The following is a 16,036-nucleotide window of genomic DNA, read 5'->3' on the forward strand; positions in this document are numbered from 1 at the left end:
GTTCTTGAGGCATCTTACACAACAGCGATCATCACCAAACAAGTACCAATGTCATGCTCATGTGAATGCTTTCAAATGCTCGCATAATCGTCTCCGGGTTTGGGTTTATTTATTTTTTTGAACTGCTATTTTTTTCTAAAATGCTATTTTGTGAGTGGTTAAAAACTGAAGGAAAAAAAGGTTAAGCAAAGAATGTTTTCAGAAATGTCTGTATACACATACTGTAGATGGGGCTTTGATTCAATTCAGCTGAATAATACTGATAAACAAAATGGTGGGAATGGAAGATGCTCAGGATATATATACACACACACTATATATAAATGTGTGTGTGTGTGTGTGTGTGAGATATATATATATATCTTCAGCATCTTCCATTCCCACTAAGTACTTCTAACTACTAACTACTTTTATAAGCATTATTCACACTAAGTATTTTTTATATATATACACACACACACACACACACACACACACACACATACATACTTACACACACACAAATATGTATATTAGTATACTTGTGTGTGTGTGTATATATATATATATATATATATATATATATAAAGGCTTCAGACAGAAAACCACAAGAGCTGATTAGGGCAAAAAGAGAACTGGTCAATAACTAGGCCATGCCTACGTACGACATGCAGTGGTTAACCACTCTATAGTCACAGCTTGACGGAAACGAATCTGTTGTCTGCAGCTCCCAACAATGCTTTTTGTGACACTGAAAAATTTTTTTAGTTTGTCTAGTTTTAGATGCATAGACAATGCCATATCAAGGAAGAATTCAGCAAATAAGCAGTTGCAAGAGCATTTTAAAGGGTTTTATATGTTTCACAAGCCCCTATAGATTAAATCACCACTGCTTCTGCTTCTTTTTTTTTAGGTTATGGAAAATTTCATACATTTAAACCTACATCTTTAGCACTTCAGAAAATGAGATGCATTATATAATCTGATCTTAAGTGACAGGGAGGGTTAGCTGTTGTAATACCCTGATGTGTAATTACAAAGACACATAGGCATAGTGAAGGAGAACAGTTGCATCTTGCAACAATGCTAAGGAAATTGCTTTTGTGTCATTCACACTTCACAGCAAAAGCAACCTAAAAATAGACACATATGCAAGTTAATGATTTTGGCATTTACAATGAACCAGCAACAGGATTTAAAAGAGAATTGATGTGACCGCATGTGTATAAATCCCCTTATAACACCTCTGTCTGCACACAGAGCTTGCATAGATGTTAGTTGTGTGTGTTGGGGGGGGGGGGGGGCGGCGACACACACCATGCTCAATGTGTGGCACCTAATGAACACTTTCCACCCACATGCAACACTCAAGCTTCACACTGACCTGAATGTTACAATGCTTTTCTAAGAATTTAAACAGGCATAAAACATACAGGATGCATTTAGGTGATATTCCTGAACGTTATTTCTGTCAAAAATGCCATTTTTAAATATTAAACCAAAACAGTGCCTGTTTAAAAAAAGGTTGAGTTTAAGATTCAAACTTCACATTTATAACAATAGTAAAGTCCTGGCAATCCAATCATTTAAAAAAGAAAACCCCTTTTTTTATATCCAAATTTTTTGCCTGATCAGAACTGCATGGGTGTGTCACATCACATAACGATTGGCAGTTGCGTCTTATCGACAACTCTTGAATAGTGCAGATGCTATAAACGTGTGTAGGATTGACAGACATGAGCTGAGCTGAGCTTGTACTGGTTTATTTTCATTGTTTGTGTACTACTGGATTTTGTAGACATTGTAGACAAAAATAAGATGTGTTACTCCTTCTTTTTTAAAGCTGGTTTCCAAAGCTACAATGATCAGCAGAGCAGAGCCACATGCTGTGCAGAAGCAGCACACATGCGGTTTTAATACGCACATAAAAATTAGTTTAATGTCCTTTCACGTTACTGCATTTAGCATCACGGATTATTAACCGTTTAGGATCGTGAGTTCTGCCGGCAAGATCAAATCGACTTGGTCGTAATATTTTGATTTATGATGTCCTACAATTTTATCACACAAACATAAAAAAAAATTGACAGAAACTGTCTTGGCTTTCTAACATACACATGTATACGTAATGACAAATACAGTTAGTGTAACATTTTACCGTACTTTATTTCCATTACATCGCAGGCACTTCACTAATTCTCACTCCTTTCACCGTTTAAAAAAACAAAACAAAAAAAACAAAAAAAAACACATACATTACTACACTAAAACACTGCATATAAAATGTTATAAAGACTACCTAGATACTCTCCGGTGTTTAGAATGATCTACTCTCTGGTGTCACCCAAATGAGGACAGGTTCCCTTTAGAGTCTGATTCCTCTCAAGTTTTCTTCCTCACAACATCTCGGGGAGTTTTTCCTTGTTTCAGCACTTCAGGCTTGCTCATTAGGGATAAATATAGATCAATTTAAATACAAGTCTTAAAAAGATCTCATTCTTGTTATTTCTTCTATTACGGAAAGCTGCTCTGAGGCAATGTCCATTGTTAAAAATGCTATGCAAATAAAATTGAATTGAATTGAAAGAAGTCGTTTATGTGGGCGGGATACAGTGGTAGCTGACAGAGACGGTTATTTCTGATTGGTACGTCACTGGTACACCATTACCAAATATAGTCCTGCCCGACTCGAATCAGCCAGAAAAACACAACCTAAAAATACCGAATCAAATCAAATCAAATATCAAATATGAAACTGGTAATAATTCTATGAAAACTATGAAAAAATAAATCTCACCAGTCAAATAAAAACTCTCCATTTTGAGACATTTTATACTATTTGTGAGCTTCTGTCATTGAAAGCCAAGACTAAGACAAAAACTTTTTTGTTGTTTTTATGACGGCAAATATTCCATTATTTTGGAAATGACTCTATGGAGATAGTATGAAACTCATTCAGTTGTACACACTGCACCCTTTCAGTACTTTATTCAGAAGAATGGAAGGCAAAAGCTCACTAGCACAGAACACTGATCCTCCTGTAGTGTAAATAGCCTGTGGATTTTTTTCTCACTGTTCACATTCTGAGCGTGCTTTAACACGCCCTGAAGTTTCACACGTTCATTTTAAAGCTTGAAACCTTCTGGTACAACATTGTGCCTCAGCGCTGTATGAAAAGTAAAGATGCAGAGCACAATTACTTATCAGCATTCACACATGAGCGTGTCGTTCGGCTTCGATGCATCAGGACTGCATTGTTTAGTGGTTTCAGGTTCAGAACAATTGCACAGCTTCACTATGTGGACTACACCACATCAGGCTTATTGTGTGCATTATGCACTTTAAAAACAGGTTCACCAACTGTTTCTCATACAGACATGATTCACCTAACACAGTCATACCTAACATACCAAATTTCATCTCTGTATCATCAGTCCATTGGAGTATTACAGAAATCTCTTGAAAGAGAGTGAACGTCACATCAGGAAGTGTATGTTGCTATGGAAACATGCGCGAGCATAAAAATGCTCACTGTTACATATACAAAGGCGTCATGTAGTGTCTTTTACTTTAGCTGTGCACGAGTACATTGAAGAAAAAAGTGAAATAAAATAAAAATGCATTCACACTTTACTTACAGGCTTGAAGTATGGATTACTGTGAATATGCAGAACACTGTACTAACACAGGAAAGGAAAGCAGAGGAATAAGGAAGTTATGTGACTCGTGCACACCTGGTTATAGCTTCCCCTGGAGCAAAGTCCAACTTTTCATGATAATTGATCTGCGTTAAATGTCGCTTCATGCTAGCTAATGAGTTGTCATGTCAGATATCAGGAGCCAATGTAGCGTCTCGTGCAACAGTGTTAAAGAGCTAAAGCGCTAAACTCTCTACCTGCACAGGTGAAGTGTTTACTGAGGCGGTGTGGCTGTGTTTAAAGGGAAAGAGCTTACAGAAGATATAAAGAAGCTGTAACCCAAAACTTCGCCAAGTTCTGTATAGGAAAGATTTCAGCAGTAGTTTACATTTACTCACCTGAAAAGGAAGCCGTTTCGGAATAAATCCTGTTTACACCTTGACTGAGTCCGGATTTGTTTAATTTATTGCCGGTTTTTTCCACTTTCTTTTCCAGTTTAGAAACCAAAACCATGTCGGCGTGGTGCAGTGTAGTGTAGTGTTGTGGTGTTTAAGCCACAGCAGTTCATCCGTTCCGCCTTCTTTCCGCCTTATAAACCGCCCATAAACGCGACTTTACCTGAAGCCTGAAGAATTCAGCGCGTTCATGTCCACACACAGCACGGGGCAGGAGAAGAGAAGGAAATGTACATATATACACATAAAAATAATGCACTTTTTCCTTTTGAGTATAAAGTCTGTATATTTCGTGTTCTTTCCACAGGCCTTCAAATTGTTTGTGTGTGTGTGTGTGTGTGTGTGTGTGTGTGTGTGTGTGTGTGTGTGTGTGTGTGTGTGTGTGTGTGTGTGTGTGTGTGTGTGTTAAAGTGTGATTGTGTGTGTGTTTGAGAGAGAGAGAGAGAGAGAGAGAGAGAGAGAGAGAGAGAGAGAGAAAGTGAGTGAGTGAGTGAGTGAGTGAGTGTGTGTGTGTGTGTGTGTGTGTGTGTGTGTGTGTGTGTGTGTTAGAGTGTGATTTTGTGTGTGTGTTTGTGAGAGAGTGTACGTGCGTGTGTGTTAGCTATTAAGGATTTAACCCTCAGGGTAGGCATACTGCAGCAGCCGAGCCGACCACAAATAACATTAACAGCTCTGTATAAATGTCACTTGTTGCTGTTGTTTTAGAGTACTTTCCAGTTTACACAGCCATCCATTTACAGAAAATACAAATCCACACTTTTAGCAAGTTTTGAAATCTGATTTTTTTTCTTTTTGTTCTGTTAGAATTTTGATTTAATTTGTTTTATTTATTAATTTTTTTTTTTTGGTACCTTGTATTTCCTAGCCAAAGCTGTAGGGGTAGAGTTGCATAGTACTGTATGTCTCATGGTCAATTCTAAAAATAATAATAATCAAGTTCAAGTTTCTTCATTTGTCATTTCGCTACATATTGAGACAGGTCAAACGGCGCAATATCCATACAGACATTAAACATCAAAAAACAACACAAAGCACAAAACAAAGCAATACAATTTAAATACACAAAAAAAATACACTCAAGCTATAAATATAAGTATGAAGACTCTACAATGCTTCCTTGATATTGTACACATGCAACAGGAGGCATTCAAAGTCAGCATCTGGTAGCGGACTAGTGCAAGTTGTGGTGTGCAACATGAGCATGTAAACATTTAAACATTTTTTGATGTGCCAGTGTGCTAATGCTAAGGTGAGTGAGACTGGTGGCAGTCAGGTGGGTCACGTCACAGGAGGCCTGTATATTTTCAGGGGTGGCAGTGGAGGTTTGAGTTCAGGGCTCTCGCAGTTTGGGGGAAGAAACTGTTCCGCAGTCTAGCAGAGCTGACTATGATGCTCCTGTACCTTCTTACTGATGGTAGAAGCTGAAAAATGTTGTAGGAGGGATGGGTGGGGTCCCCCGCCATGCTGTTGGCCCTGCTGAGGCATCGCTTCATGAAGATGTCCTCGATCGTGGGGAGAGGGGTGCCGATGATCTTTGCAGCTGCATTCACTATCCTCTGAAGGGTCTTGCGGTCAGCTGCACTGCAGTTCCCATGGCATACAGTGATGCAGTTCATCAACACGCTCTCAATGGTTCCTCTGTAGAAGGTGGTGAGGATGGGTGGAGGGAGACATGCTTTCTTCAGGCGGAGGAGAAAGTTCAGCCGCTGATGTGCCTTCTTGGAGTGTGACCGCGTGTTGGTGGACCAGGTGAGATTCCCCGTGATATGCACCCCCAGGAATTTTGTACTGCCAACCCTCTCAACTATTGTGTTGTTGATGGTCAGTGGACGGTTCTCAATGGAGTTTTTTCTGAAGTCCATCACAACCTCCTTTGTCTTTTCAACAGGGACAAGCTGAGCACCATTTAGCCAGCTGAGCCACTTCCTCTGTGTTTCGTCATTGTTGCTGATGAGACCGATCACAGTTGTGTCATTACCAAACTTGATAATGCAATTGGAGCTGAACTTTGCAGTGCAGTCGTGTGTCAGCAGCGTGAAGAGCAGTTGGCTGAGCACACAGCCTTGTGGTGCGCCTGTGCTCAGTGTTGTAGTGCTCGATGTTTTTTGTTGTGGGGTGATTGTGTTGAATGCTGAGCTGAAGTCTATGAACAGCATTCTGACATGGGAATTTTTGTTTTCAAGATGTGTAAGGGCTAGGTGGAGGCTGGGGGCAATTGCATCATCTGTGGATCGGTTCTGGCGATATGCAAACTGGAGCGGATCGAGGGTGTTGGGGAGACTGGTTGTTATGTTTTCATGACTAGCCTCTCAAAGCACTTCATCACGATTGGAGTCTGTGCTATGGGACGGTAGTCATTCAAACAGGACACAGGTGCTTTCTTTGTGTCTGGTATGATGGTCGTGGACTTGAGACATGTGGGGACGACTGCCTGGCTCAGTGAGGTGTTAAAGATATCTGTAAGGACGTCAGTCAACTGTGCCGCACAATCTCTCAGTACCCTGCCTGATATTCCATTGGGGCCCGCAGCCTTGCATCGGTTAATCCTGGATAGGGTCTTCCTTACATCAGCTGGAGAGAAACAGAGCACCTTGTCGTTGGTCAATGTGGGCAGTTTTTGTGCAGGTGTGTTATTCTGCATGTCAAACTGTGAGTAGAAAAGGTTCAGTGTGTCAGGGAGTGATGTGTTCGGATGGCTTTCCACAGGCTCCGTTTGTGTCTTCACTGTCTGCAAAGTGGCTGTTGATTTTATCTGCATATGTCCGTTTCGTGTTTTTGATGCCCCATTGGCTCCTGCTGTTCTAAGAGCTGCTTTATCTCCTGACCTGAAAGCTTCATCTCTGGTCTTTAGCAGCTCATGAACCTCTGCTGTCATCCACTGCTTTTGGCTTTCCCGTGTGGTGATAGTCTTGGTTACTGTGACATCACCACACTTTTTGATGTATGCACTCACGGTTTCAGTATACTCCTGCAGATCTGTGCGGTTGTTGTAGGTGTCTGCCTCTCTGAACATATTCCAGTCCGTGCACTGAAAGCAGTCCTGGAGTTTTGAGGTAGCATCCTCTGGCCAGACTGTGATAAGTTTCTGAACCGGTTTTGTGCGTATCAGGAGTGGTCTGTATGCAGGGATTAGCATAACAGAAATGTGATCTGAGAACCCGAGGTGGGGGCGGGGCTCAGCCCTGTATGCATGCTTCACTGTAGTGTAAACCAAGTCCAGTATATTATTTCCCCTTTTTCCAAAGTTCACATGCTGGTAGAACTTCGGTAGCACTGTCTTTAAGTTGGTGTGGTTAAAGTCACCAGCTATTATGAAAAAGGCATCGGGGCTGTATGTTTGAAGTTCGGTAATGCCGCTGTACAGCTCATGCAGCATGTCCTTAGCATTAGCACATGGGGGAATGTACACCGTAGTAATAATAATAATAATAATAATAATAATAATAATAATAATAATAAATAAGAAGAAGGAAAAAAGAAGAAAAAATCTATCCTCGTTGTTTCATGTGTCCACTTTTATCCAGGGCACAGGTTACTTACTGTAAATGCTATCTGTAAATGATTAGCCATTGTACATGTGGATTCCTTCTGGGTTCTCTGGTCTCCTCCTACCTACCAAAAATATTTCAGTTGGTGGATTGGCTTCAGTGCCATAAGACAAAAGGGAAGCTTTCTGTCTTGCTTCCAGCCAAATTCCATCTGTAACTGAGCTGTCAGTTTTGGAAAATTTCCAGATGTTGCTACATAATTTATAATATATATATTTAATTTATATAATTAATTATATAATTTAGGAAGAGTGTTATATTACGGCAGGGAGAGGGATTAAAATTATACTTTTTGTACCACAAATTAGTGATTGTTACAGTGTGAGATTAGTTCAGGAGAGGAATTTAGACACAACTGTCAAAACTATACCATTAACATCATATTGACTTTTTAAATTCCATGTGCAGTGTGTGTGTGTGTGTGTGTGTGTGTGTGTGTGTGTGTGTGTGTGTGTGTGTGTGTGTGTGTGTGTGTGTGTGTGTGTGTGTGTGTGTGTGTGTGTGTGTATGCATGTATGTTTACAAAGGTATTGGCAGGTAAACATGTATTAAATCACCCAGCTACAATCATGCCAGTCATTTATCTATTTCTCTGTCATTTCTCTGCTGGCAGGCTCTGTAAATTGACATAATAAGCTAACACATTTTCTGTAAGCACACAGGCCTTTACACAATATGTTGGAATGTTAGCATGCTGATTTTTGCGGTGCTTATGAAATATTCACTGAACAGCTCTCAGCTTATGAAATGTGAGGTTACACATTTTCCCCATTATCTGCAGTTGAGCTTTAACAGTTTTCGGTAGTAACTCATTCCCAAAGTAATTGGCTCTCAGGTTGCAGAAGCTGTGGGTGAGGTTTTGTTCAGTGCATAGAGATAGATAGATAGAGAGAGAGAGAGAGAGAGAGAGAGAGAGAGAGAGAGAGAGAGAGAGAGAGAGAGAGAGAGAGAGAGAGAGAGAGAGAGAGAGAGAGCTCTTAACTCTTGCATGGTAACTCTTAATGTGAACGTTTGTTTTTCATTCTATATGTTATTAAAAATATATATATTCATACTTGTTCATATATACCCAGTTCATATATAAGAAAATGTTGACGCAGACAGAGAAAGAGCAACGTACAGAGAGTAAGAGAATGTTTGATAAAGGCTAAAAAGGACTCTAATATGCAGCCTGTCAGAGCAGAGGCCATTCTTAGACACACACATTACTCTTTTTTAGGGTCTTCTGTTGCTAAGGGCCCCTCTTTGTCTTTAGGCACACCCTCTAATTGCCATGGCCACCTGTTTTTATTACACCAAAACTGTAAATACTGCCAGATCTGAGAGAATAGACAAAGACAGACAAGGGAAAGGTGAAAACAGAATTACAAGCAGTCAGTGGTATTTCTGTGGGCAGTGGTCTTCTGAAAATAGACTTTGACAGGAACCAGTTGTCTGATCCACAATGCTGGGGGCAAATCTTCATTTTGGATCATGTCCTGAGGATAAAATTCTGAACATGCTCCAAGCTACAATCCAGAGACTACAAGAACTATTACATTTAGAGAGAACCAGCAGCACAGATGCACATGGATCAGAGTTTACAAAAGCTTCTGGGCATCCTCTCGGGAATGGAGATTTAGCAAGGACCCTTAGGAAAGTTCTCCATCTTTTTAAGGAGTGGAGTGTGCTACACACATACAGAGTGGGCTGCTTGAGAGAAGCTCTAAACTCAACAGTACACACTCTCATGGAGCGAGACAGGAACGCAAATCATGGGCACACGGTCCCAAAGAGAGAGACTCAAGCAAAACAACTGGGTAAGTTGTGCTGGTGAAAGCAAGTTATTCTTGGCTTTTTGCATTTATTTTGTTTATTTGTATTCAGTGGAATTTCAAGATAAAAGATTTTTGTGAACAATTTCCCTGCAGGAGCCTCCCGAGAAGGTCATTTTTGCAAACTTGTCTATGTCAACGATCTCATTCTAAGTGTTTTGGGAGATGTGCACAGCATTGAGAAGACGCTGCTTTCAATCACAAGTAAAGTTGACAGTGCGACCACCATCATCTCTAGAGCAAACCTGCAAAGTACAGAAGCTGAGATAACAAGGGACGATCTCATGATTCGTGATCTCCTGATTCGTGATGGATTCATGATGGATTCGAAGGACAGGCTTGTCCTTCCACGGATATTTGATAAAGAGCAATGTGGCTCTCCAAATACTGACCCAGAACACACTTCAAATGTCTCACCCCTTATAGACATTCAGAAATGTGACCTTCAAAGTAACCAAGAACAGACTCATGCTGCGTTGGAGAGAAAGACTAGCCACAATGATCTGTTTAATGAAAGCACAATTGATCTTGAGACACGAGGAGAGGACAACATTCTGTGTGAAATGCTGAAGAGCTCAAGAATCGGTGGCCACAGTCCTCTTGGAGAGGATACTAGAGAGGTGAAGAACGAAATTTTAACAGTGGATGAAAGAGACAAGAAGGCAGAGAAGATTAGCATTGTGGTTATGGATGAACATATAAGCTGGGCACACAGCTGGAATACAGTAGGGTAAGGTATCTTTTGGTCATTCTAGGCTACAACTCACTGTAAGTATAACACCAGTGCTTTTTATGAATTTATTAATCTCCAGTCATTCCTTTATCCTGATCAGAGTTATGATGGAAACCTTGGGCACAGTGAGAAAGTGAGATGGTGTGATGCTCCCCAGATGGAATACAAGTCCAAAACTGGGCAGCATGCCTTTACACATTTAGGCAATTTAGAAGAGCCAATTGACCTACTAGCATGTTTTGGGAGCTAAGTGGGAAGAAACTTAGAGAACTTAGAGGAAAGCTAAACAAACACTGGGCAAAATCTGAAGCTCCACAGGATTGTACTAAGGACCTTGGCACTGTGAGGTAACAGTGCTAGACACTACACCACCTGTGCCACTGCACAAGCAATTTCACTAATGAAATAAATTGTGTTAAAGTAATTTCCCAACCTCAACCTTCCCCAACCAACTAAAGGACTTCTTGTGAGTTCAGGTGCTGGGTTTTTAGAATCACCTAACCCATGTGTTCATCCAGACATGACTACAATCTGTAAATGTACACCTACAAAGTGTTACATCTACATTATAAAGTATAAAGACAGAAATTCAACCTGTTCCAAACAACTTTATATGTTACATGCAGTGTTCTAAGTAGACATTTTAATTTCCAGGATGATTTTCATTTCATTCCTTTATATTTTTATATTTTCCTTGGCAGATAAGACTATTGCACATGAAACCATTTCTGAAATAAATCCAAACCCCTTTTTATGACAGTTTGACAGATTCAGCAAGATCATCCTCCACAGTCCTGTGCTATATAACTGCACCAATAGAAGTCACAAAGGTCATCAGATGTAAGGCAGTGGACAGCCTCAGCTCTCTCATGGTATCCGGGTCAGAGGAGCTGGTCAGCAGCGTGCTCAGACTTGAAAACATCAGCAACATGAAGTGTCCCTTCCCGATTACTATAGCTGTTCCTTTCCAGGCTTTTTACCATCTGAATTATCGTGAGGCTGTGGTGAAAGTGATGGACCAACAGCAGAGGATCAGTTATGTCACTCCAGCAGCAACCGAGGGATTCTATGGGGGCTGCAAGGTCTATGATTGCAAAATACATTATTCAGTTAACTAAAATCATGTCATCAGAATTGATTTACATCAGTGGAAATGTTTTGTGTTTATAAATTCAGGTCTATGTTTTCTCTCAGGGTACATTTGCAGTGGTGAAGGTGTACACTCTTGGTGTATTTGCAGTCTTATCCCGTTTGCAGAGGGAGACATTCACAATCCCAAAGAGAGGTCTGTGTCTCAAACTGGGTGTGGACTCCAGGATATGCCTTGACTATCCACCTGGAACTTTCAGCACACCAGTGGTTGCCCAAGCAATGGTACTCTCATAGTACTGGGCTAATCTTTTTTCTAGAGCATTCGATTTCTAATTTAATCATAAATTTGTCATCCTTAGACATTAATTAACTAATTAATTGCATTTATTAACTATTATTAGTAGCAGGTATTTACTTATTTTTCATTTCCTCCAGACAATATGTTTCTAATATTTATGTGAATGTTTTTGGAGAAAAATGTACTAAGTCCATAAACATTTATCTCTTATTTCTTAGTTGCATTACTGACTTTTCACCACTATGACCTAACTGTCTTACTTGCTTATCTGAATTTAAACTAACAGATTATAATAGCACTAATGTAGCTAGTTAATGCTTGGAGAGAATCCTAGCTAGAGTATTAAGAGAAAACAAAAGCATAAAGCATAAAAACAGAATTCTACAGACCATGTCCATTACATGTCCTTTACCAAAATAATAGCCATGATGCCACGTTGGTTGCCTTGTATGACCAAACAAAAGATGAAGTACACAACCAGTTATTAGCTAATGTTTGGAGAGAATATTGACAAGATAAGGCTTATTCTTGTAGTATGTAATGTGGGAGGTAATAATGTAGTGGTGAAGTGCTTGGACTATTGATCGGAAGGTCATGAGTTTGAATCCCAGCTACCACTGCTGGGCCCCTGAGCAAGGCTCTTAACCCTCGATTGTCTAAATTGAAATAAAATGTAAGTTACTCTGGATAAAGGTGTCTGCTAAATGCCAAAAATGTAAAGAAGTCTTAATACATTATGTCCATAGATAGCACAGGCGGGGAATACTTATATACATGCATATACATATAGCAGCCTACTAGCTTTATGTGCAAAATGACATCACCATCAGTTTATTTATGCTAATAATACATCAAACTCTGTTGTGTCTATTTTACTCCTCAGGTGCAGCCTGTAGATGCTATGCTCTTGTCTTCATTAAAGTACAGAAATGATTTCTGCCACTCCATTCTCACCACTAGCCCTCTACTCTATCTGAATCACCCTTTAACTGTAAGCCCTCTTCGACCTTTGACCTTAACACTGCCCTGTCCTCTTAAACCTAAAACGATGACGACAAGAGAGGAGAACTCTCATAGCACAGCTCTTATTCCTGACACCACCTCATCCCATCAGGTCAGGTAGTGCCTGTTCCTTTGTCTGGCTGCAAAGCTGTATTTTATTACTTAAGATAAGGAATAATAGGAAAGTGGAAACTGAAGCATAGTGATTTTTTTAAAACTAATTATAGCCTAAAGATTGTTTTAGAAATATGATTTTTAATATTATTGTATTGAATATAGTGCAGTGTTTGTTTGTTTTTATAAGAAACCCTACAATTCTGCATTTATGTGTACTTTCTTTCTAAATAAGGCTTTTAAGTGCCTCATTGAAGGCATCCAAAAAGCTGACTAAAGAGCAGCTTGTTGTCCTGGGCTGGAAAGATAAGCACTGGGATGTACTGAATACAGTTACTGTGAGGAATATGCAGAAAGACCTTGTTTCCTTTGAGGTCTTGGAGAACTATGAGCGGTACCTATTCAAAACTATGAGACAATATATTTATGCATCATGAGAATGAGAGATTCTCTGTTTCCGGTTTACATTTATGCTGATGAAATCTTGTCCTTTTCTCTAGGCTGATAGTCCTTCGTCTGCTCTCTTCTGTAAGACCTTCTTGCTTGGTGCTCTTTGCTGAGGAGCTACAGGAGTCAGTAAGGACCTGTACAGTATCCATAGTCATCCACAAAAGACTGAAGGACCCTGGCAGTGTGGTTCTGGCTGTTCTGCCCAGTAGAGATCTGAGCTGGGGACTGGCAGAGCTTCATGCACAGGCTTACTGTGGATCACCAGAGCAATCTTCTGAGATGCTGATGAGGGAGGGAGAGCAGCTGTTGCTAAAGTTCAGCGGTAACATAACCAGCACAGGTAGCTAAAGAGTCTTGCTTGTAGGAGCGTCTGTAGGAGCCATGCTCACATTACATGTCATGCCCCTTATCAGACAGCTTTCCTTAAACTCCCCTTGTTAAACTACTAATCACACCACTATTTTCACAAAAGATGAATAAGATAAATTAAGATGAATAAGAAATATGACGGGATGATTCATTTCCAATTATAGACCACCCCAGTGTTTTATTCCTCTTATACCACAACAATTTGAGAACAGTTTACATTGTTCATTTGTTAAAAACTGTTTAACAGGAACACCTGTACACCTGCACATTCATACATTTATCTAATAAGATATTCGCCTTGCAGCAGCAGCACAATGCAGAAATCATTCAGATACAGGTCAAGAGCTTCGGTTGATGTTCACATCAATATCAGAATGTGGGAAAATTGAGATGTCTCTAACTTTAACCATGGTATAGGTGATAGTGAGATGGACTATTTTGAATACTACATAAACTGATTATCTGGGATTTTCATATGCAACAGTCTTTACAGTTTACATATAATGATGTGAAAAAAAAAGGAACATGCTGTGTGCTGAGAGTCTGCAAGTTTAAATGAGAGAGACCAGAGAGGAATGACCAGACTGCTTTGAGCTAACAGGATGTCTACATTAATTCAAATAATCACTTTTTACAACTGTGGTGGACAGAAAGCATCCCAGAATACACAGACACATTAAAGACTCACCAAACACTTTAGTACACCAAACATCTGGTGTTCAGTGAATGTATAGTTATGTTTAATGTTGTGGAACGTCAGTGAAACAAGTTATTTCCTGTTAGCTTTTACATAACACAGTCCCTAAAGGTAAAGGAGCAATAGTGTGAAGTGCATATACAGTACAGTATAGATTCTTGATTTGTGTGAGTACATGTTTGTGCAGGTGACCAGTGCACAGATCCTCACACACTCACATTTCACAATCAGAGGAAGAATTGGCTCTGTCTACAGCTGAAGGAACTGGACCCGTATGGAAATTACAGCTCACCTTATTACAAAGGCATGGCCCTAATTTTCCAGATCCCTAAAGATCAGCTGGTATGGAGGGAAGACAAAGCAGTTATATCAGAAGACTATTGCTTAGGAGAACCGGTCTGTAAGCTGGCACTCACCCTTCCGAAGGTAAAATAATACAAATGAGCTTAGGTTCAAATAAAATTGCAGTGTTTTTAACATCTGCAAATCATTTTACTTTCAAGTCATTCCCAAATCTCTTGTGATTTATTTAATCCTAATCTGGTGTTCTACTTCTAACACTTCCCTTGACCTAATTGTAAGATACCAAGACAACTCCACAAAGAGATTCCATAGAACATGTTATAACAGGGATTTGTTATTGTCTTTTTTTTCAGAATGTGGAAACTTTATCTCGACCAATCGGTGCAAAATTCTTGCAGCAAGATCAGGCAGGTAAGTAGAAATATTCAAATCCAGCCTCTCTATTATTTTTTATAATCTTATCATTCTTATCATCTCCTTCTGCTAGAGTCACTCTGTGATGAACTGCTAGCCTGGCTCTGTAGCGAGCTGTCCGAAGAAGATGCAGCTATGCTGGTTGTGTGCCTTCGCCTGCGCCGTTCATCTGTCCAGTTGGCCAGACTCCGAGCTCCAAACAGCCTCGCACTGCAGAATTTCCACATCCTGACCACATGGAGACAAGCCCTGCCTTCCCTCACACCAAAACGTCCTTTGCTTGCCCACTGTCTGACTCGCATTGGTAGGCCAGAGCTGGCTGCAGAGCTGCTGAAAAAAGGTCTGGCTCTTGACATGAGTGAGACATGAGGTGCAGAAGATTTGTAACAGTCCATGGCTCTCCATTATGTGAGATTATGGGGTAGACATTATATATATATATATATATATATATATATATATATATATATATATATATATATATATATATATATATATATATAAGTCCATTATGTATAGATATGAGCTGTAGTTTGGCTAGTAAATGGAGAGTAAATTAGCATGAGATAAATAGATACAACATGTTTGTAAGCAGTATGTCTAACAATGAACAATAAAACTACTGATCACATTTCAAAACATTTTAACAGACCTACATGCATTATCAAAACAACCCCATAAACATGAAGTTGCATTACCAGACCAGCAGATGGCAGTGTTGTAACGTTAATAAAATATATTTTCAAATTCTCTGACAAGAGCTTACTATTTACTACTAAATTAATTAACTGTTTTTGGATCGCTAAAATAAGCGCATAAACTGTTTATTATAAGACATACGTTAAATCTGTATAGTTGGACACTTTTCTTGTCTCAAAAATAAACCGTTTAGGCGGCTTAGTTCGCTAGTGCGCATGCGCAACTCAGCACTCCGCCGTCCGCGTGAGTTAGCAAGCTTTGGCCGAGTCATTGACGTCACCATCTACGTGCCACCGAGGCACGTGGATCTGAGGCTGCACAGGCGATTAAAACATTACCGTAATGTGTATAATAGTGCAGCCTTGATTCAACCGTAGTAGCAAAAAAGCTGTTGTTGTATTAAAAGTGTCAAAAAAACGGACGTTTCAAAC

At 39.8% G+C, this 16,036-nt stretch overlaps 2 protein-coding genes across 3 annotated transcripts in view; one reads left to right on the forward strand and one right to left on the reverse strand.

The window, feature by feature from the left end:
- Positions 1 to 4,411, reverse strand: part of arap2 (ArfGAP with RhoGAP domain, ankyrin repeat and PH domain 2) — a 76,457-nt gene extending 72,046 nt beyond the window's left edge. Inside the window, exon 1 of one of the 2 annotated variants that reach the window (XM_047815550.1) lies at positions 4,016 to 4,411. The gene's annotated coding sequence lies outside the window, so the exon portion shown is untranslated. The remainder of the gene's footprint in view (positions 1 to 4,015) is intronic. The other variant, XM_047815549.1, reaches the window with a different exon arrangement.
- A 4,166-nt stretch (positions 4,412 to 8,577) lies between these two features.
- dthd1 (death domain containing 1) lies at positions 8,578 to 15,395 on the forward strand. The gene is made up of 10 exons (XM_027134368.2): positions 8,578 to 9,419; positions 9,531 to 10,164; positions 10,928 to 11,249; positions 11,362 to 11,541; positions 12,441 to 12,676; positions 12,909 to 13,067; positions 13,174 to 13,463; positions 14,377 to 14,615; positions 14,846 to 14,903; positions 14,980 to 15,395. Exons 1-10 carry the CDS (start codon positions 9,065 to 9,067, stop codon positions 15,273 to 15,275), a joined length of 2,769 nt encoding a protein of 922 aa, XP_026990169.2. The 5' UTR covers positions 8,578 to 9,064; the 3' UTR covers positions 15,276 to 15,395.
- Positions 15,396 to 16,036: the final 641 nt, after the last annotated feature.

The sequence above is a fragment of the Tachysurus fulvidraco genome, chromosome 1 (assembly GCF_022655615.1).
Source record: "Tachysurus fulvidraco isolate hzauxx_2018 chromosome 1, HZAU_PFXX_2.0, whole genome shotgun sequence".
NCBI classification, from domain to species: domain Eukaryota; kingdom Metazoa; phylum Chordata; class Actinopteri; order Siluriformes; family Bagridae; genus Tachysurus; species Tachysurus fulvidraco.

Bases quoted from the DNA above. Each gene is read 5' to 3' on its own strand.
- dthd1 (XM_027134368.2), top strand. From the start codon at position 9,065: ATGCTGGGGGCAAATCTTCATTTTGGATCATGTCCTGAGGATAAAATT. The intron at 10,165-10,927 runs GTAAGGTATCTT...TTTTTATGACAG, and splicing joins CACAGCTGGAATACAGTAGG to TTTGACAGATTCAGCAAGAT. The intron at 11,250-11,361 runs GTCTATGATTGC...GTTTTCTCTCAG, and splicing joins GATTCTATGGGGGCTGCAAG to GGTACATTTGCAGTGGTGAA.